General features: G+C 43.4%; 3 protein-coding genes across 7 annotated transcripts in view; 1 reads left to right on the top strand and 2 right to left on the bottom strand.

The window, feature by feature from the left end:
• Positions 1-631: 631 nt before the first annotated feature.
• Positions 632-5,732, bottom strand: LOC311137481 (inosine-uridine preferring nucleoside hydrolase). Of its 3 annotated transcripts, XM_084172017.1 has the most exons (7): positions 5,621-5,732; positions 5,413-5,503; positions 4,341-4,559; positions 3,977-4,159; positions 3,602-3,713; positions 3,277-3,413; positions 632-2,804 (listed from the first exon to the last, which is right to left on the bottom strand). In XM_084172017.1, exons 3-7 carry the CDS (start codon positions 4,521-4,523, stop codon positions 2,439-2,441), a joined length of 981 nt encoding a protein of 326 aa, XP_084028143.1. In that variant the 5' UTR covers positions 4,524-4,559; positions 5,413-5,503; positions 5,621-5,732; the 3' UTR covers positions 632-2,438. The 3 variants fall into 3 exon arrangements, with proteins under 3 accessions (XP_084028143.1, XP_084028144.1, XP_084028145.1); XM_084172018.1 differs by lacking the exon at positions 5,413-5,503 and having other exon boundaries at positions 4,341-4,539; positions 5,621-5,692; XM_084172019.1 differs by lacking the exons at positions 5,413-5,503; positions 5,621-5,732 and adding an exon at positions 4,767-4,804.
• A 5,796-nt stretch (positions 5,733-11,528) lies between these two features.
• LOC311137479 (homocysteine S-methyltransferase) lies at positions 11,529-17,415 on the bottom strand. The gene is made up of 8 exons (XM_084172015.1): positions 17,150-17,415; positions 16,888-16,955; positions 16,618-16,790; positions 14,496-14,599; positions 13,387-13,548; positions 12,930-13,135; positions 12,517-12,596; positions 11,529-11,964 (listed from the first exon to the last, which is right to left on the bottom strand). The coding sequence occupies exons 1-8, from the start codon at positions 17,255-17,257 to the stop codon at positions 11,849-11,851; spliced, it is 1,017 nt and encodes a 338-aa protein (XP_084028141.1). The 5' UTR covers positions 17,258-17,415; the 3' UTR covers positions 11,529-11,848.
• A 7-nt stretch (positions 17,416-17,422) lies between these two features.
• nme7 (NME/NM23 family member 7) overlaps positions 17,423-22,128 on the top strand; it is a 133,811-nt gene continuing 129,105 nt past the window's right edge. Inside the window, exons 1-2 of one of the 3 annotated variants that reach the window (XM_084172010.1) lie at positions 17,438-17,691; positions 18,383-18,406. In XM_084172010.1, coding sequence (XP_084028136.1) covers positions 17,689-17,691; positions 18,383-18,406 — 27 coding nt within the window. In that variant the 5' untranslated portion in view covers positions 17,438-17,688. Of the gene's footprint in view, positions 17,702-18,382; positions 18,407-22,128 lie in introns of all 3 variants that reach the window. The other 2 variants (XM_084172012.1, XM_084172011.1) reach the window with 2 other exon arrangements.

Here is a 22,128-nt window from a genome sequence, read left to right as displayed (position 1 = left end):
CTGAAGTGTCCCTTTAAGGGTTAAAGGTTGATCTGACTCTAGGGAAATAGAGTCAAGGCCTGAAGTGTCCCTTTAAGGGTTAAAGGTTGATCTGACTCTGGGGAAATAGAGTCAAGGCCTGAAGTGTCCCTTTAAGGGATAAAGGTTGATCTGACTCTGGGGAAATAGAGTCAAGGCCTGAAGTGTCCCTTTAAGGGATAAAGGTTGATCTGACTCTGGGGAAATAGAGTCAAGGCCTGAAGTGTCCCTTTAAGGGTTAAAGGTTGATCTGACTCTGGGGAAATAGAGTCAAGGCCTGAAGTGTCCCTTTAAGGGATAAAGGTTGATCTGACTCTGGGGAAATAGAGTCAAGGCCTGAAGTGTCCCTTTAAGGGTTAAAGGTTGATCTGACTCTGGGGAAATAGAGTCAAGGCCTGAAGTGTCCCTTTAAGGGATAAAGGTTGATCTGACTCTGGGGAAATAGAGTCAAGGCCTGAAGTGTCCCTTTAAGGGATAAAGGTTGATCTGACTCTAGGGAAATAGAGTCAAGGCCTGAAGTGTCCCTTTAAGGGTTAATAAATTACTTTAATCAAGAGGTTTATACTGTACATTACATCTGTCACCAAATTGAAATAAAAGGCATCGGACTGAGGTCATTCAAATGCATTTTCTTTTATTGAACATTACAAATCAGATGTGAAAATAAGCCCCTGAGCGTTTCGGTGGTGAGGTGTGGGGAGTTGTTTGGTGCAGTGGTGAGGTGTACATTTTTTTTAAAATTAGCATATGTAATGCTAAATCTGCAATCATCTCATGAACCATCCTCCAGATTTAGACTCATTACATACAGCAGTCTTTAATGGTTTTGAGATTTTTGTTGTTGCTGCATTCAATTATGGGCGCAATTATGGGCGCACTTATGGGCGCACTGTACCTATAGATGCATGTTAGCACATACTTTATTCATTTACTTATTTAACTAGGCAAGTCAGTTAAGAACAAATTCTTATTTACAATGACGGCCTAAACCGGCCAAACCCGGACGACGCTGGGCCAATTGTGCGCCGCCCTATGGAACTCCCAATCACGGCCGGTTGTGATACAGCCTGAATTACTGTATGCTAATGCTAAAAATACTTTACAAATCTTCTCATGAACCATAAATCAGATTGACTCCAGATTTGGCATACAGACTCAATGAATTAAGGAAAGACTAAAGCCACAATCAGCAGTAGAAATAGTAAAGCGTTCTCTCTGCCACTGTTTCGGTAAAAGCTGAGGAATGGGGCTGGAGAAATGTAACCACTCAAATTCATAGATCTATGGCTGATCCTCCATGATATCAAAATTATAGTTTTAACCATGAGGCTTGGTTTCCATTGACTTTGTTTACAAACATTGGAGTAAAACAAGCTTATATTTTGGGTTCTGATGAGCTATGACAATTGAACTAAGCTCATGAGGTATTTCTAATCAATGGGTACATTTCATTGATATATAAGTCCAGAAACGGATCACTTGCGTCCTCCTTGTGGTATTGAGAGAAACACGGTAATACTTTCACTGATAAGGGAAGATACAGGGAGCTGCCTAAATAAACACCAACATCAAATGTCTTAATTGGGCCGTCAAACTCAACGCTGGACCTCAAAGCCAGTTCCACTGCATTATTTTTTTTCATCGTTCCCCTCTAATCAGACCTGGGACACCAGGTTGGCGCAATTAATTATCAGGTAGAACAGAAAATCAGCAGGATCCGGACCTCGTAGGGTCAGAGTTGAGTACCCTGTAATAGAGTATTTGGCCAAGTTAACAAAAACACCAACATAAAGTGTCTTAATACGGCGTTGGTCCACCACAAGCCAGAACAGCTTCAATGCACCTTGACATAGATTCTACAAGTGTCTGGAGCTCTATTGGAGGGATGCGACACCATTCTTCCATGAGAAATTCCATCATTTGGTGTTGGAAAACGCTGTCTCAGGCGCCGCTCCAGAATCTCACATACTGCAAGTGTTCAATTGGGTTGAGCTCTGGTGACTGAGACGGCCATGGCATATGGCTTACATCATTTCCATGCGCATAAAACCATTTACTGACCACTCGTGCCCTGTGGATGGGGGCGTTGCCATGGTAGCCAAAATAATGGCCTGTCCAGCACTTTTATACATGACCCTAAGCATGATGGGACGTTAATTGCTTAATTAACTCAGGAACCACACCTGTGTGGAAGCACATGCTTTCAATATACTTTGTATCCCTCATTTATTCATGCTGCCATTATTTTGGCAGTAACCTGTACTTCCTACATGATAGAGTGCTTGCGTTGTTATCCAACTGATCTGGTCTCCTTTCTGTCATCATGTGAACCCCGTTCATTGCTGCTATATTTCCCCTCACCATCGCCACCTTTTGTCAACACCCAGCAGGTGATCCACAACGCATGGCCGACATCTACACTACTTACTGCAGGGTTGTCTAAGGGAAGCCACGAGTAACTGGCTGAACTTGGTCAGATCACAGGTCTTCATGACAGAAACACAGTGGTTTTTCTTCAGTCTGTTACTCGGATCCAGAGCCATCATCCCCCTGCATAGCGCCCCCTGCAGTTCCACCCTGACAGCGCACACTATACTCTCTGTCACCACAGAGCTGTCTATACACGCTGCCACTGCATAAGCATCATAGGAGACAAAGCCAGGCCCAAAGTACACATCCCTCTTATTCAGCATGGCCTCCTTGGAATAACCCCAACACTTGGACGTGATCTTCTTCATGAAGCGACCAGCAGGCGTGTCTTCGTTAATCAGTTCTTCAAAGAATTCCTGGTCAATGAAAACACAGTTACACACAAGATAAATCTAAAACTAAATACACTGGTGAATCAAACTAAACGGGGTATATTTGAGTCTTTATTGAAGTCCTGTTGAGGTCAGGAGACCTCGCCAAGTAGGCAGCTCAATAAAGTAGTGTACATGGAAAGGAAGCATTCCTTAGCAACTAGGAAGTACAAGTAGGCAACGCAAGCTGTGAGTAATCAATGAAATACAAAACGGTTTCATTAGTAATGATTGTGTTCCTGTTCAGATATCAGGTAATAAAAACAGGTCAATCATACACTAGGTGGGGTTATAGGAGTGTACAGCGACAGGAAATGCAAGATGAAAGTTAATACTGTTAAAGAAATCAAGTAAATGCTAAATTATTCTAAACTGTTATATTAGTAATGATTTAGTAGTGTCCAGTATAGATAAAGTAATAAAAGCCGTCTGAATGTTGAACGCTGTTAACTCTTACCCATGACAGTTTATTCCTACAGCAATATTCCCATGATGCTATGTGTGTAGGACAGAGGTATTCCTCCAGGACGATGTAGGCAGATTCAGGATCCAACACAAAGTTAAACTCTCCACATAACGATACATTCCCCTTACCTTGAAGGAGAAATACTGGTCAAATTAGTTTGCGTCCCAAAATCGCACCCTATTCCCTACAAAGTGCACTACTTTTAACCAGAGCCTATGGGCCCTGTTCAAACTTAGTGCACTTATGTCGAGAATAGGGTGTCATTTGGGACGAACATTGAAATGACCTTATTTTCTATTACTGATTGTGACGTTACCCTCCATGTTGCCTCCCATAATGATGAGCTCCTTCAAGTTCTGAGGGAAAGAAGGGTCGAGTCGGATGACTAGCGCCAGGTTGGTGAGCGGCCCAAGAGCCACCAGGGACACCTGTCAACAGAAAAGGAAAAATAAGAATTGGCGGCTTACAATGGACACATATTCCACTAGAGGACATTATTATAACTTAGTGACTTAAACATTATTAAAACTTAGTGACTTAAACAATGATCATCTTTGCAATACCATCATCGTTCGTCCACTGTCTCCCATTGGACTGAAGACTGTATTATTGCTTAACATTATTACCTTTGTGTTTGAATAGTTATGAAAAAACCCCTGACCCCCAGATTGGTATTGGTAGCCTACAGTACCTGTTTGGGGTTGTCAGCCACCAGTCGGATCATGGCATTAACAGCATGTTCTCTCTGGAGCTTCTCCTTCCACTGTGGATCTCTATCCTCCAGCACATCTCCCAGCCCATCCGTCCCAAAGTGATGGCTGAAAGCCTTGGTGGCTCCCACCAGGGGAACAGCAGCACCCCGGAACACCGGGATCTATGAGAAACATACAGGCTGCCGATTTACCTTTAGGTCGTACAGATAACCAAGTTTGGTATGAATGGATGCCACACGTTGTCAAGAAAATAGAAATGCAAATGAAGACACTTGGGGGGGGGGGGGGAGGAAGCCGAGCATTGAGTCTGACAGTACAAGCCTGTCTGAGCTGGGTCCCTACCTGTGTCCGTTCACAGACAGACAGCACCCGCAGCACATTCTGACAGACGTTGTCCACATCAGTATTCCCAAAGCAGCATGTTATCCCCAGGATCTGCAGGCCTGGAGCGGCCAAGGACATCATTATGGCCTGGGCGTCATCTATACCTGCGTCCGTGTCTATGATCACCAGCTTCTGGGCCATGGTGGCAGAGCCTTGTCTTTGGAGTTCAGATTATAGCTAGGGAGAGCAGGAAGAGTGGATATGCGTTATCAATTTCTAATATAGAACATTAGATAAAGTTACATAACATTGTTACATTATACTGCACAATTTAAACACTTGCCCCTAATTCACCTTTCCAAAAACACATGTAAATAGATTAATTGTGCCTTCCTCTATTATACTTATGCAAAAAAAAGTATTATATTCTACTGAGCCATTTACTTTATGTCCTTATTGTTATATTTTATTAGTTATTGTTGTTGTTGCATTGTCGAGGAACCTGTAAGCATTTCCCTGGACGTGTATACCATGTGTATCCCCGCCCCAGTTTCTGTTTTAGAGATGTCGACATTTCCTCTAACGCCCGGGAAGCTCGGTTTCAAACTCTGTCAGACAGCTCTGCAGGCGTTATAAAGTAGAAATACGTTCGTTATTCTCAAAATGTGGAGTTTCGCTGAACAACTATCATAATTTACTCCCGTTACGGCAGGTATGTACTTCCAAAAAATTCCCAGTCGACACCTCCAGTTTATCACACATTACTGCCACGCACAGCAAAATAAGACCTAAATACATCCGAGGTGCCGAAGAGGCATTGTTTTGGTTGCTTGTAAATATTTACTTAGACCTTTTTTAGAAGTACATACCGGACATAACGAGAGTAAATGAAGACAGTTATTCGGCGAAACTCCATAATTGGTGAATAGCGAACGTATTTTGGCATCATTCTAGAGCTCCAATTTACCGACCGACCGTTGTCTTGAAAGCACCATTTGCGAGATCTGCACCGATACTGGGGCAGTATATCCCATACATACGACTAAAAAAACTTGATAAGAATTACTGTCATTCAAACTCCCAGACTTACCAAGACTTTAGTGGAATAACAACTGCTTCCTGTTGTGCAGATCAGCGGAGTATTGACTTGACTCATACGAATCCCAAAAAGGTATCACAGTCTGATGTATTAGGCAAAGTATTGACAAGTGGACATTGAACTATCTAAAGCATCTTATGACATTATTAGATAAGACAAAGTTACATAAGTGGTACAATATTCAGATTCCAAGGCTTACCCAGAGTCCTGAGCACTGCTTGAAGTGGAGAAGTGAACGTTTCAACCCAATCAAGTCATAAAATCATAAATCATTGACAAGGATCACAGGGAGTATGCCGCGTTCATCTGCTAGTCGGAAATAGGACACTGTCATTTCCGACTTGCTAACTGGTTGTATTTATTCACGTGCCGCCTTCAACCAGTTAGCAAGTCAGAAATGTCAGAGTTTCCTAATTCCGACTAGCACTTGAATGCGGCAGTAGAACGCCCTCCTGCATGTGAGTGTATTTGTCAATGTGCGACAACTTACCTAGAAGAAAAAACGAAATACATGTAGAAGTCAAGAAGCCATGCCTTTTACGTTGAGTAAAGTCATGACTTCTATGCCACGTTCAAACCAACTGGGAAATCTCCGACATATATAACCTGTACAAAAGAACAGCGCCGGAGAAGATGGCTGCCGTTTTACAGCCCTCAAACCCAGGGGTGTCAAAGTCATTTTGGTTCAGGGGCCACATACAGCGCAATCTGATCTCAAGTGGGCCGGGCCAGTAAAATAATAGCAAAATAACCTATAAATAACGTCAACTCCAAATCTTTACCTTTGTTTTTCAATATTATGCCTTAATTTATCATTTAGCCTACATATGTGCATTATAACTCACAGATCACAGTGGATCTACAAAGGCACAAAACATTTATTCACAGATAGGCCTATGGAACTGAAAAAATGGCATTTCACTTTGATTAAAACAACTTGTTTTATTAACTTAACTTATTTTAATGTACAGTATACATTCTGACCACCTGAACTGACTCACCACACTATGCACAAACTAAAGTGGGAGCTATGAAGAACGTTATCACAATGTTCATGGTCTTTAAATATTACATTACCACTGTAAATGTTATTTATGGGCCGGGCCAGTAAAATAATAGCAAAATAACCTATAAATAACGTCAACTCCAAATCTTTACCTTTGTTTTTCAATATTATGCCTTAATTTATCATTTAGCCTACATATGTGCATTATAACTCACAGATCACAGTGGATCTACAAAGGCACAAGTCTTACAATAGTTTTGGAGAGAGTCTTACAATTAGACTTGACCTACTCCCCTCTCTTTCTCTCACTGCGGCTGCTCCTGAAACTTGGCATCTTTTAGCCTTCACGATTGCATCAATATCAGGTGTCAAATCCTGAGTAGCAGCCAATTTCATAATGTCATTTAAGTGCTTGTGTGTTAGCCTTGAGCGCAGCTTTGTTTTATTGATGTTCATTACAGAGAAAACCTGTTCACAAAGATAGGTAGTCCCAAACATGCATAAAACCTTTGCAGCCAGGGCTGTTAATTTGGGGCACCCTGGCAAGAGATACTGATAAAATGTGTCCAAGCCCACAGAGGCAAATTTGTCCTTCATACCTGAATCACACTGCAAGTCAATTATTTCGAGTTGGATGTCAGCGGGCAGATCAGAAGCCTTGACTGTGAATGGCGAGCAAAAAACGGCAAATTCTGTCTCAAGTTCACCGAAGACCTGAAACCGTCGCTCAAACTCCCGCAGCAATCCTGTAATCTTGTCTTTGTATTGAGCCATGTCAGCATTAAGTCCGGTCGCACGCACATCTCTTAGACCAGGGAAATGAGCGGTGTCACCGCTAGATAGTTGTGTCTCCCAGAGTGACAGTTTCAACTTGAATGTGCGTATGCTGTCATAATACTGAGTGACAACTTTTTTGCGGCCCTGCAACATTTTGTTAAGATTATTCAGGTGCTCTGTAATATCCACCAGAAAGGCAAGATCCTGCACCCATTCTGGGCATTTAAGTTCCTTCACTGGTTTGCCTTTTTTCTCCATGAACTGTTCAATTTGCTCTCGTAGCTCAAAGAAACGCTTCAGCACGGCACCTCGGCTTAACCACCGTACTTCGGTGTGGTATGGCAAGCCATGCGTAATGTCTTTATCACTGAGAAGACTGTCAAACTGACGGTGATTCAAACCTCTTGCTCGGATGTAATTAACAGTGCGGACAACCACCTCCATGACATGATCCATTTTTAATGATTTGCAACACAATGCTTCCTGGTGCAAAATACAGTGAAATGTCCAAAACTCTTGTCCTCCATTTGCGGCCTGTACTTTCTCTCTGAACTTTGTCACAACGTCTGCTTTTCTCCCAATCATTGATGGCGCACCATCTGTAGCCAGGCTGACGGCACGGGACCAGTCCACTCCGACTCTGTCCAGCGCTCCAACGAGAGAGCTCATAATGTCATCCGCTGTTGTAGTATCCGTCATAGGTACCAACCCAAGGAACTCCTCGGTGACTGTCAAAGTCGCATCAACACCACGAATGAATATGGCCAGTTGAGCAACATCTGTAATATCAGTGCTCTCATCAATTGCAACCGAAAATGCAACAAATGACTTGACTTTGTGATTCATTTGGCTCTCCAAGTCTGCCGAGAGATCTGAAATTCTATCTGCGACAGTGTTTCTCGTTAGGCTAATGTTGGCAAAGGCCTGTCGCTTTTCAGGGCACACGATTTCTGCAGCCTTCAGCATGCATGTTTTCACGAACTCACCCTCAGAAAATGGCTTGGATCCTAACGCTATCTCATTAGCAATAAGGTAGCTAGCTTTCACCGCTGCATCACTGACCACTCGGCTACGGGTAAAAACAGACTGCTGTTTCTTCAGACCCACTAACAATTCATTTATCTTCTCTATTCTCAGTTGTCCTCGCAAATGGTTGTATTTTTCACCATGATGAGTCTCATAGTGGCGCCGAATATTATATTCCTTGAGCACTGAAACTTGCTGATTACACACCAAGCACACATATTTCCCATTCACTTCTGTGAATAAATATGAATCAGTCCATTTTTCTTGGAAAACTCTGCACTCGGTGTCAACTTTTCTCCTTTTTGACAAAGACATTTTGGTAATGTGGGTAATTTTGACAACGAGCTTAATAACGATAAGGCAAGATCGGCAGATGGCGCATTCTGGGCGCGTTGCTGTCACGTGCTGTTTATTTCAGGATCTCTCGTTATTTCAGTGCGAACTCTGCTGGACAAATTTGGAATATCTGTTCCTTTAAAAAAAAAAAGTGGACGTCGTCTCGCGGGCCGGATTGAACCATCTGGCGGGCCGGTTCTGGCCCGCGGGCCGTATGATTGACATCCCTGCTCTAACCAATTGTACTATTATGTGTGTTTTTCCGCATTATTTGTAATTTATTTTGTACATAATGTTTCTGCCATCGTCTCTTATAACCAAAAAGAGCTTCTGGATATCAGGACAGCGATTACTCACCTCGTATTGGACGAAGATTTTTTCTTCAACGAGGCGGCCGCGAAGGATATCATACAGACACCCGACAAGGCCCAAATCCCCGTCATTCGCGTGAGGAAGAGACGGAGATATCGTGGACGTAGATCGGGGTGCCTTGTAAGGATCCGACGGCGAGCGAGTAAACTGCCTCTTCCATCAATCCTATTAGCCAACGTTCAATCATTTGAAAATAAATTGGATGACTTAAGATTATGGTTATCCTACCAACGGGACATTAAAAACTGTAATATCTTATGTTTCACCGAGTCGTGGCTGAACGACGACATGGACAACTTACAGCTAGCGGGCTATACGCTACATCGGCAGGATAGAACGGCTGACTCCGGTAAGACAAGGGGTGGCGGTCTGTGTATATTTGTAAACAACAGCTGGTGCACAAAATCAAATACTAAGGAAGTCTCGAGGTTTTGCTCGCCTGAGGTAGAGTATCTTATGATAAGCTGTAGACCACACTATTTACCAAGAGAGTTTTCATCTACAGTGGGGAAAAAAAGTATTTAGTCAGCCACCAATTGTGCAAGTTCTCCCACTTAAAAAGATGAGAGAGGCCTGTAATTTTCATCATAGGTACACGTCAACTATGACAGACAAAATGAGAAAAAAAAATCCAGAAAATCACATTGTAGGATTTTTAATGAATTTATTTGCAAATTATGGTGGAAAATAAGTATTTGGTCACCTACAAACAAGCAAGATTTCTGACTCTTATCCAGAGCGACTTACAGTTAGTGAATACATATATTTTTTATATATACTGGCCCCCCGTGGGAATCGAACCCACAACCCTGGCGTTGCAAACGCCATGCTCTATCAACTGAGCTACATCCCTGCCGGCCATTCCCTCCCCTACACTGGACGACGCTGGGCCAATTGTGCGCCGCCCATGAGTCTCCCGGTCGCGGCCGGCTGCGACAGAGCCTGGATTCGAACCAGGATCTCTAGTGGCACAGTTAGCACTGCGATGCAGTGCCTTAGACCACTGCGCCACTCAGGAGCGGATCTTCTTCTCTGCAGATCCTCTCAAGCTCTGTCAGGTTGGATGGGGAGCGTCGCTGCAAAGCTTTTTTCAGGTCTCTCCAGAGATGTTAGATCGGGTTCAAGTCCAGGGAGGGGTAGAAGGATTACTTTATCCTATCCCAGGTATTCCTTAAAGAGGTGGGGTTTCAAATGTCTCCGGAAGGTGGTGAGTGACTCCGCTGTCCTGGCGTCGTGAGGGAGCTTGTTCCACCATTGGGGTGCCAGAGCAGCGAACAGTTTTGACTGGGCTGAGCGGGAACTATGCTTCCGCAGAGGAAGGGGAGCCAGCAGGCCAGAGGTGGATGAACGCAATGCCCTCGTTTGGGTGTAGGGACTGATCAGAGCCTGAAGGTACGGAGGTGCCGTTCCCCTCACAGCTCCATAGGCAAGCACCATGGTCTTGTAACAGATGCGAGCTTCAACTGGAAGCCAGTGGAGTGTGCGGAGGAGGGGGGTGACGTGAGAGAACTTGGGAAGGTTGAACACCAGACGGGCTGCGGCATTCTGGATGAGTTGTAGGGGTTTAATGGCACAGGCAGGGAGCCCAGCCAACAGCGAGTTGCAGTAATCCAGACGGGAGATGACAAGTGCCTGGATTAGGACCTGTGCCGCTTCCTGTGTAAGGCAGGGTCGTACTCTGCGAATGTTGTAGAGCATGAACCTACAGGATCGGGTCACCGCCTTGATGTTAGCGGAGAACGACAGGGTATTGTCCAGGGTCACGCCAAGGCTCTTCGCACTCTGGGAGGAGGACACAACGGAGTTGTCAACCGTGATGGCGAGATCATGGAACATCAGACCAGAGAATCTTGTTTCTCATGGTCTGAGAGTCTTTAGGTGCCTTTTGGCAAATTCCAAGCGGATCATCAGACCAGAGAATCTTGTTTCTCATGGTCTGAGAGTCTTTAGGTGCCTTTTGGCAAATTCCAAGCGGGCTGTCATGTGCTTTTTACTGAAGAGTAGCTTCCGTCTGGTCACTCTACCATAATTGATTGGTGGAGTTCTGCAGATATGGTTGTCCTTCTGGAAGGTTCTCCCATCTTCACAGAGGAACTCTGGAGCTCTGTCAGAGTGACCATCGGATTCTTGGTCACCTCCCTGACCAAGGCCCTTCTCCGCCAATTGTTCAGTTTGGCCGGGCGGCCAGCTCTAGGAAGAGTCTTGGTGGTTCCAAACTCCATCCATTTAAGAATGATGGAGGCCACTGTGTTCTTGGGGACCTTCAATGCTGCAGACATTTTTTGGTACCCTTCCCCAGATCTGTGCCTCGACACAGTCCTGTCTCGGAGCTCTACCGACAATTCCTTCGACCTCATGGCTTGGTTTTTGCTCTGACATACACTGTCAACTGTGGGATCTTATATAGACAGGTGTGTACCTTTCCAAATCATGTCCAACCAATTGAATTTACCACAGGTGGACTCCAATCAAGTTGTAGAAACATCTCAAGGATGATCATGTAAATAATACTTATGTAAATAAGATATTTCAGTTTTTTAGCAAAAATTGCTAAATACCTGTTTTCGTCATTATGCTTGTGTGTAGTAGATTGATGAGGAAAAACAAATATTTAATCAATTTTAGAATAAGGCTGTAACGTAACAACAAGTCAAGGAGTCTGAATACTTTCCAAATGCACTGTATATAAAATACGTTGGCAGTATGAGGGTTAATAATTCATTTATATAAACGCATATCAAAATTGTAATTTTAAAATAGTGATTAACTGCATAATCTGACTGTGTGATTACATAACAGCAATAAGAGCTCATTCCCTGTAAGGTCTTCCCTGTAAGGTCTTCCCTGTAAGCTCATTCCCTGTAAGGTCTTCCCTGTAAGCTCATTCCCTGTAAGGTCTTCCCTGTAAGCTCATTCCTTGTTAGGTCTTCCCTGTCCATGCTGTGAAGCATCGGAGCCAGACATGTTTCCATGTATCTGTCTTCGTAGCTCCGCTATGTGGGCAGGACTGATGCGGCAACACCCTCCTGTTGGAAGACAAGAGATCCTAGTTCAGGGATGGGCAACTTCGATGGGGGCGGGGTTCACATCAAATCTGAACTCATCAGTGGCTCTGCGTAACCACATCCATACCCACACAGGCAGTCAGAGCCGGCTATAGCCTTTTGGGGGCCCTAAGTGAGATTCTGTTGCCATGGGCTAATTGAGTGACTGTCAGCGACTGACATAACAGGATGCTGCTGATGCACAACCACAAAATGGCGCCTTGTGTATTCTACTATTCTAACTCTCAACAGGAAGTTGAGATCCCGACTGAGTTCCTAAAAAACACTGATCTGTAAATTGATGCGAGTTGCCCATCCCTGTCCTAGTTAGTCAATACAAAGACATTTACATTTACATATTTAGCAGACGCTCTTATCCAGAGCGACTTACAGGAGCAATTAGGGTTAAGTGCCTTGCTCAAGGGCACATCGACAGATTTTTCACCTAGTCGGCTCGGGGATTAGAACCAGCGACCTTTCGGTTACTGGCACAACGCTCTTAACAAGACAACATTAGATCATCTGTTCTCTTACCTATAAGTGCAGACCCTTGTTTCATCCACTCCAGACTCAGTTCAGCTATTGATGATATTCTATTATCTGGTTTTCTCCACCTTTAAATGATAAAAAAGGTTAAATCAATTCAAGAGATTCACTCAATAATCACTTGAAACAATGGAGTAATCATCATGGAACTGTTGACTGAAGTGAAAAGTTGATATCGCCTCGATATCTTATACTATAGCAGACATCAGTGTGTAGCCAAATGATACAGTATAATACTACAACCTGGATGTGTCAGGTCACAAGCCAAGGTCTTCGTCCCAAATGGCACCCTGTTCCCTATTTAGTGCACTACTTTAGACCAGAGCCCTATGGGCCCGGGGTGCCATGTAGGGAACAGGGTGCCATTTGGGACGCATCCAAGGTGATTTAGTTTCACTCACCCAGAGTATGTATCCCACTCCTCTCCACTGTTGGGGTAGACCACCCAGCTGAGGCCTGGTCTCCTCTGTCTCCTGGCTGAGTCTAGGAGGGGCTTGACCAGGCCTGGAGGACAGCAGTTCACCCCTACAGCCACCAACTGACTGGACCTACTGGCCAACTGGACCGCCTCAGAGAAACGACTGCTGTCAGATATACACTGTCCATCCTGAGGAGAATAGAAGACAGATCACTGTATTCTTACATCCCATATTTATAGAGAATCAGTTTATCTTTCCTAGATCCCTTGCATCCTCTCTCCTTGCCTATTTCTCAGAACGCTTTGGAAAATAATGTCTAAGGGTAGGAACTTTGGATCGTCTCCTACAATGCAGTTTGAGAAGGAGAGAGGACGCGAGGAATCAAGGAAAGCCAAATTGAGAAACAGTCTTCATTACATATAGTTATAGCAAGCATTACCTTACAGGAGAAGGCGAGCCATGCTTTACAATCTGGAAACTCTCTGAGCAGCTCCACCAGAGCTTCTGCCTCCTTCACGCTTGGGATGGTTTCCATGGCAATGAGATCGGCCCCTGCTGCAACTAGGCAGTGGACCTGGGGGCGGTGCCAGGCTTTCAGTTCCTGGAGACACAGAGAGAGAGAGAGAGAGAGACACACATCAGAATGTGGACAAGATCAGGACAAAGCACCAGGTATAAACGGGGCTAGAGACAGAGAGCAGACAGACCATAGGAACACTGGGCTACTATACTGAACAAAAATATAAACCCAACATTTCAACCATTTCACTGAGTTACAGTTCATATAATGAAAACAGTCAATTGAAATACATTTATTAAGCCCTAATCTATGGATTTCACATGACTGGGCAGGGGCGAGCTTAGGAGCCAGGCCCAGCCAACCAGAATGAGTTTTTCCCCACAAAAGGGCTGTATTACAGACAGAAATACTCCACAGTTTCATCAGCTGTCTGGGTGGCTGGTCTCAGATGATCCCACAGGTGAAGAAGCCGGTTGTGGAGGTCCTGGGCTGGCGTGGTGACACGTGGTTACACGTGGTCAGCGGTTGTGAGGCCGGTTGGATGTACTGCCAAATTCTCTAAAACGACGTTGGAGGCGGCTTATAGTAGAGAAATGAACATTCAATTATCTGGCAACAGCTCTGGTGGACATTCCTGCAGTCAGCATGCCAATTGCACGCTCCCTCAAAATTGAGGCATCTGTGGCACTGTGTTGTGTGACAAAACTGCACATTTAAGAGTGGCCTCTGTAAGGTGCACCTGTGTAATGATCATGCTGTTTAATCAGCTTCTTGATATGCCACACCTGTCAGGTGGATGGATTATCTTGGCAAAGGAGAAATGTTCACTAACAGGGATGTAAACACATTTGTGTACAAAGTTTGAGAGAAATAAGCTTTTTGTGCGTATGGAACATTTCTGGGATCTTTTTTTCAGCTCATGAAAAATGGAACCAACACTTTACATGTTGCGTTTATATTTTTGTTCAGTATAGATCATGATAGGTCAACCCCAATGTGGAGTTGTTTCTTGGCATTGCCTGCCTTACCTCAACACTCATCTCCGCAGCGTAAGCGCCAGTGTACTCCGAGCCGTTGTGCAGAAACGCTCCGTAAGGTCCAACAGAGCCTGCCACCAGAGGCACCCTGCGATCTGAGAAAATAAAAAGATACCATGTAATCATGTAATGTATGAACATTTAACAACTCAGATATGATCATAGAACTAAGAGCTTCAGAGACACAGGGAGTTACAGGATCTCTGAGTGCCTCGCTGAGTTGGTAGGTCCTGAGCAGCTTAGCCAATGTTTGCAATGATGATGAAAAAATAACATTAAATCGCAAATTAATAATAATAATAATTGATTGGATTTATATAGCGCTTTTCTACCAACTGAGGTACTCAAAGCGCTTTACATACTAGGGGGAAACTCACCTCACCCACCGCCAATGTTTATTGAGGCCTGGAATGCAATAGTTTCAACAGTTGTGTGTACAACATGAAGTTTGTAATTAGGCTGCGTGTCTGTGTCTTGCTGCGTTTCACCTCTGGGCAGCGAAACGTTTTAGGTATCCGGACCGGTGAAAAGAGTAGTTCGTTTCGCCTGGTGCCATAGTTATGCCATATATGCTGATATCGTGGCGAGAGTAAATACAGTGAGGGAAAAAAGTATTTGATCCCCTGCTGATTTTGTACGTTTGCCCACTGACAAAGAAATAATCAGTCTATAATTTTAATGACCTACACAAGGCTGGAATGGGCTACAACACCATCGCCAAGCAGCTTGGTGAGAAGGTCACAACAGTTGGTGCGATTATTCGCAAATGGAAGAAACACAAAAGACCACCAAGTACTAAGTCATGTTTTGCAGAGGGGTCAAAAATGTATTTCCCTCATTAAAAAGCAAATCAATTTATAACATTTTTGACATGCGTTTTTCTGGATTTTTTTGTTGTTATTCTGTCTCTCACTGTTCAAATAAACCTACCATTAAAAGTATAGACTGATCATGTCTCTGTCAGTGGGCAAACGTACAAAATTAGCAGGGGATCAAATACTTTTTCCCCTCACTGTAGCTGCATGTAACTCAGCAGCTAAGAAGAACATGACATCACCAGACCGTCTATTTGTGTCGTGCTCATGTTGCCGATAATGACAAAGTTTTACCAACATGTCGATAATGTATTTTGAGTAAAACATGTTAAATAGCTGCATGTAGCTTACTCCCCTCCTGAAAAAATTACATGAAATCGCACGTATGCTTAATGAGGCACGGAATGCAATAGTTAGAACAGTTTTGTACAACATTACGTTTGTAGGCTACACCAGTGACCAGACAAAATAAAAATAAAAAAAAAAAAAAAATGTGTAGAATTGCAGGAAATGAACTAAAAAAAACAAAAACTATTCTCAGCTGTCAAATAATAATAATAATAATAACATGCCATTTAGCAGACGCTTTTATCCAAAGCGACTTACAGTCATGTGTGCATAAATTTTTACGTATGGGTGGTCCCGGGGATCGAACCCACTACCCTGGCGTTACAAGCGCCATGCTCTACCAATTGAGCTACAGAGGACCACAATGGCCACCATTGATGTGTGGCTCACAAGGTGGGGGTGGAGGGGGAGGGGCAACAACTTTGCTTAGGGCCCCCAAAAGGCTAGAGCTGGCTCAGACTGCCTGTGTGGGTATGGATGTGGGTATGCAGAGCCGTGAGCCACTGCGCCCCCCCATGATGAGTTTAGATTTTTTGTTGCCCCCCACCCAAAGTCAAAGTTTCCCATCCCAACTCCTGAGTGGCGCAGTGGTCTAAGGCAATGCATCGCAGTGCTAACTGTGCCACTAGAGATCCTGGTTCGAATCCAGGCTCTGTCGCAGCCGGCCGCGACCGGGAGACTCATGGGCGGCGCACAATTGGCCCAGCGTCGTCCAGGGTAGGGGAGGGAATGGCCGGCAGGGATGTAGCTCAGTTGATAGAGCATGGCGTTTGCAACGCCAGGGTTGTGGGTTCGATTCCCACGGGGGGCCAGTATAAAAAGATATGTATTCACTAACTGTAAGACGCTCTGGATAAGAGCGTCTGCTAAATGACTAAAAATGTTTTTTAAAAATGGTCTAGAATGTAGTCGGGCAGGGACTCCACCGGTAATTTACAGTGCCCACTCACCTGAGGGAGGCTGGTCAGTCATAAAGTGTTTGACAGTCTCTCTGGCCAGAGTCACTCCTGACATGATCAGTTGGTTGGCCTGTTCAGGGGTGATGTCCAGGTGCCTGGTGAAGCCCTCAACGCTAGCCTGGTACGTGGCTGTCGTTATCACATCGGCACCAGCACACAGGAACCTAGGAAGAGAGACACAGAGCCACATCTGTAATGCTTTGCAACAGTAAAGGCGGAACTAGAACAACAATCAACAATAGTGTATGTTAAACAACTCACCTGTAATGAGCATCTTTAATAGCCTGTGGGTTAGTATGTAGCAGCCTTGCACTCCATAAAGGATCTCCCTGTACCCACGCAAAACATTATAGTCAAATATACATGACGTGAAGTACAGGGGCATATTCATTACGGCGATTCTGTTGCAAACCTGCATTTGTCCAACAGAGTCTCTCGTTTTAGTTGCTGTTTGGAATAATGTAATGATTACACCCCAGCTCTCTTTGGAATTACTCATAAAATGCAATTTGATGTACTTCACCTGTAATTTACAACCTGTTGATTCCAGTTCTGTTGCCAGTCCACCATCTAAAATAAGTGGACCCAGATCAACATCCATTAAAGGTTTTAGAATATCTGTTTTGTCCATGGTCACTTACTGGTAGCCTATCTCACTCAGCTAAATCAAAGTACTAAGCCGGTGCTGCACCTTGTCCTCTTCGGGTAAAATAAAGACTGGTTATTTATTGACATATTTAACTAACCCCATCTCTGACTAAATCAAAACAGAAGAAGCCAACCCACGTTGCGCAATAGGGTCATAGTTGTACTTCCGGAAACAACATTATTATTTTTTTGCATTCGTTGCTAATTCTGTGGAAATTCGCCTGCTATATTTATGTACAGCGTGCAAGTTATTTATTTGTTGTTGTAAAATCACTTTTGCCTGTGCTAAACGTTTGTGCGCATGTTGCTATGGTGATAGGTTGTAAAAACGAAGCTAACTAGCTAACTGCTAACCAAACGAACTGCTACTATAGCCACACGAACTGTCATCATCGGGGATCTCTAGCTAAAATAATGGTAAGATAAAGCATCCCAAGCTTCCCTCGTGGTGTCATAAATGTAGGTGCTACCAAAGCATTAAAAGACATGCTATAACTTTTTGAAATGGCATACGATACGATGACATTTAGGTAGCAGTGAACCGTCGTTAGCGAACTTTGGCTAGCAAAGCTAGCTATCGTTAGCGCAATGACTGTGTGTGTATATATATATATGAATGCGTTAGCTAGCTAACCAACGTAGTTAGCTAGACAGTCACTCATGCAGTTGTTGAAGATGCAGGCAGAAACAAGATATGGTTGTAATTCTAACATCATACAACCATGCGAAGTTACTTAGTCAGTTGAAATACTTTACACAAAGAATACATTTTTGCTTGCTAACATTAGGCTCCCCAGGCCATTGTGGTAAATTAGTTCCCGTATTGTCTACCGGCAGATGGCGTAATTTCCCCACAATGCACTGTCCAGGTTGTGTGATGGACAGAAAATCTGTCAGAGCAGAAGCATGTTTGGCCTATATCTCTATCTAACGTCCCACCGTGTTATTCATCATTTATAGCTGCTATTCATCATTTATAGCTGCTATGAAGGCATTTGTGGGGAGAGGATGGTGACAGAGTTTTCCCCAACACTTACATGTATATCGTTTTGTTTTTCATATCATTGGCCATGCGCTTGTCTCATCCGTCCATGACATGTCCAACTAGGAGACCAGCACAGTAAGTATGACAGTTAACTAACCAGAATTTGGCTTGCCTGCCAAGCAATCAGTTGACCAACTATGAGTGTGATAATGCACTGACTGTATGTGATGTGCATTGTAGACTAGCTTAGAGGTACATGGGCAAATTCGGCACAATAAATAAGCTGCAGCTCAATGGGTGTAATTTATGTTGACAATTTCGATACCTTTTGGAAACACAACACATTTTATAAGGAGGATGGGATCCACCCAAATCATTTGGGTTCCTGGATCCTTTCACAGTGGTCCTCTGTAGCTCAGCTGGTAGAGCATGGCGCTTGTAAAGCCAGAGTAGTGGGTTCGATCCCCGGGACCACCCATACACAAAAACAAAATGTATGCACCCATGACTGTAAGTCGCTTTGGATAAAAGTGTCTGCTAAATGGCATATTATTATTATTATTATTATTATTATTATTATAAGGCTGCGTTGAGACAATGACTTAACAATGACCCAAGCCCAGCTCAGCTAATCCCTACAATTGTGACGCATAGTTGTCGAAACGTTTCAGAAAATGTACATTACACCAGGGCCGTCGGTAGACACAATATAAGAAACCTAATTTATACTGTTAGCACTGAGGCGGTGCACCCTAGCAAGAAGTCCACTGTGTGCAGCTCACCCTGCACTAACATAAAGAACATGAGCACATCTACTGCCGCTAAGCTTCCCAGTAAAGCAATAAAAACAAGTAAGCATCCCAGAAGAAAAGTGCTCAAAATAGTCCAAGTTAACATATGTAGCTTAAGAAACCAGGTTCATGAAATCAATAATTTGCTAGTAACAGATGACATTCATATTCTGACTATCTCTGCAACTCACTTAGATAATACATTTGATGATACAGTGGTAGCAATACAAGGTTATAACATTTACAGAAATATAGAAATGCCAATGGGGGAGGTGTTGCTGTTTATATTCAGAACCACAGTCCTGTAAAGCTTAGAGAGGATCTCATGTTAAATACTGTTGAAGTAATATGGCTACAGGTTCATCTGCCTCACCTAAAGCCCATTCTGGTGGGAAGCTGATATAGACCACCAAGTGCTAACAGTCAGTATCTGGATAACACGTGTGACATGCTTGATAATGTATGTGATATCAATGGAGAGGTATACTTTCTGTGTGATTTACAGTGGCTTGCGAAAGTATTCACCCCCCTTGGCATTTTTCCTATTTTGTTGCCTTACAACCTGGAATTAAAATTGATTTTTGGGGGGTTTGTATCATTTGATTTATACAACATGCCTACCACTTTGAAGATATTTTTGATTGTGAAACAAACAAGAAATAAGACAACAAAACAGAACTTGAGCGTGCATAACTATTCACCCCCCCAAAGTCAATACTTTGTAGAGCCACTTTTTGCAGCAATTACAGCTGCAAGTCTCTTGGGGTATGTCTCTATAGCTCATTTGGTAGAGCATGGCGCTTGCAATGCCAGGGTTGTGGGTTCGTTTCCCACGGGGGGCCAGTATGAAAATGTATGCACTCACTAACTGTTAGTTGCTCTGGATAAGAGCGTCTGCTAATTGACTAAAATGTAAATGTATAAGCTTGGCACATCTAGCCACTGGGATTTTTGCCCATTCTTCAAGGCAAAACTGCTCCAGCTCCTTCAAGTTGGATGGGTTCCGCTGGTGTACAGTAATCTTTAAGTCATACCACAGATTCTCAATTGGATTGAGGTCTGGGCGTTGACTAAGCCATTCCAATACATTTAAATATTTCCCCTTAAACCACTCAAGTGTTACTTTAGCAGTATGCTTAGGGTCATTGTCCTGCTGGAAGGTGAACCTCCGTCCCAGTCTCAAATCTCTGGAAGACTGAAACAGGTTTCCCTCAAGAATTTCCCTGTATTTAGCGCCATCCATCATTCCTTCAATTCTGACCAGTTTCCCAGTCCCTGCCGATGAAAACATCCCCACAGCATGATGCTGCCACCACCATGCTTCACTGTGGGGATGGTGTTCTCAGGGTGATGAGAGGTGTTGGGTTTGCACCAGACATAGCGTTTTCCTTGATGGCCAGAAAGCTAAATTTTATGCTCATCTGACCAGAGTACCTTCTTCCATATGTTTGGGGAGTCTCCCACATGCCTTTTGGCGAACACCAAATGTGTTGTTGCTTATTTTTTTCTTTAAACAATGGCTTTTTTCTGGCCACTCTTCCATAAAGCCCAGCTCTGTGGAGTGTACGGCTTAAAGTGGTCCTATGGACATATACTCCAATCTCCGCTGTGGAGCTTTGCAGCTCCTTCAGGGTTATCTTTGGTCTCTTTGTTGCCTCTCTGATTAATGCCCTCCTTGCCTGGTCTGTGAGTTTTGGTGGGTGGCCCTCTCTTGGCAGGTTTGTTGTGGTACCATATTCGTTCCATTTTTTAATAATAGATTTAATGGTGCTCCGTGGGATGTTCAAAGTTTCTGATATTTTTTTATAAACCCAACCCTGATCTGTACTTCTCCACAACTTTGTCCCTGACCTGTTTTGAGAGCTCCTTGGTCTTCATGGTGCTGCTTGCTTGGTGGTGCCCCTTGCTTAGTGGTGTTGCAGACTCTGGGGCCTTTCAGAACAGGTGTATATATACTGAGATGATGTGACAGATCATGTGACACTTAGATTGCACACAGGTGGATTTTATTTAACTAATTATGTGACTTCTGAAGGTAATTGGTTGCACCAGATCTTATTTAGGGACTTCATAGCAAAGGGGGTGAATACATATGCACGCACCACTTTTCCGTTAATAATTTTTTTCATTCCACTTCACCAATTTGGACTATTTTGTGTATGTCCATTACATGAAATGCAAATAAAATCCATTTAAATTACAGGTTGTAATGCAACAAAATAGGAAAAACGCCAAGGGGGATGAATACTTTTGCAAGGCACTGTAAATATTGACTGGCTTTCATCAGGCTGCCCACTCAAGAGAAAGCTTCAAACTGTAACCAGTGCCTGCAACCTGGTTAAGGTTATCAATCAACCTACCAGGGTAGTTACAAACAGCACAGGAATTAAATCATCAACATGTATTGATCATACCTTTACTAATGCTGCAGAGATTTGTTTGAAAGCAGTATCCAAATCCATTGGATGTAGTGATCACAATATAGTAGCCATATCTAGGAAAACTAAAGTTGTTTATAAGAGGTCATACAATACGTTTTGTAGTGATTCCTATGTTGTTGATGTAAATAATATATGTTGGTCCGTAGTGTGTAATGAGGAGCAAACAGACACTGCACTTGACACATTTATGAAATGTCTTATTCCAGTTACTAATAAGCATGCACCCATTAAGAAAATGACTGTAAAAACGGTTAAATCCCTGTGGATTGATGAGGAATTGAAAAATGGTATGTTTGAGAGGGATGAGGCAAAAGGAATGGCAAATAAGTCTGGCTGCACAACCGATTGGCAAACGTACTGCAAATTGAGAAATAATGTGATTAAACTGAATAAAAAGAAGAAGAAACTACACAATGAAACAAAGATAAATTACATAAAGAATGATTGGAGCACCTTAAATGACATTTTGGGAAAAAAGGCAAACTCAGCTCCATCATTCATTGAATCAGATGGCTCATTCATCACAAAACCAACTGATATTGCCAACTACTTTAATTATTTTTTCATTGGCAAGATTAGCAAACTTAGGCATGACATGCCAGCAACAACCGCTGACACTACACATCCAAGTATATCT

The sequence above is a fragment of the Coregonus lavaretus genome (genome assembly GCF_964263955.1).
Source record: "Coregonus lavaretus genome assembly, chromosome: 11".
Lineage (NCBI taxonomy): Eukaryota > Metazoa > Chordata > Actinopteri > Salmoniformes > Salmonidae > Coregonus > Coregonus lavaretus.
The sequence above is the reverse complement of the archived record's forward strand: the minus strand, read 5'-3'. Positions and strand labels throughout refer to the sequence as shown.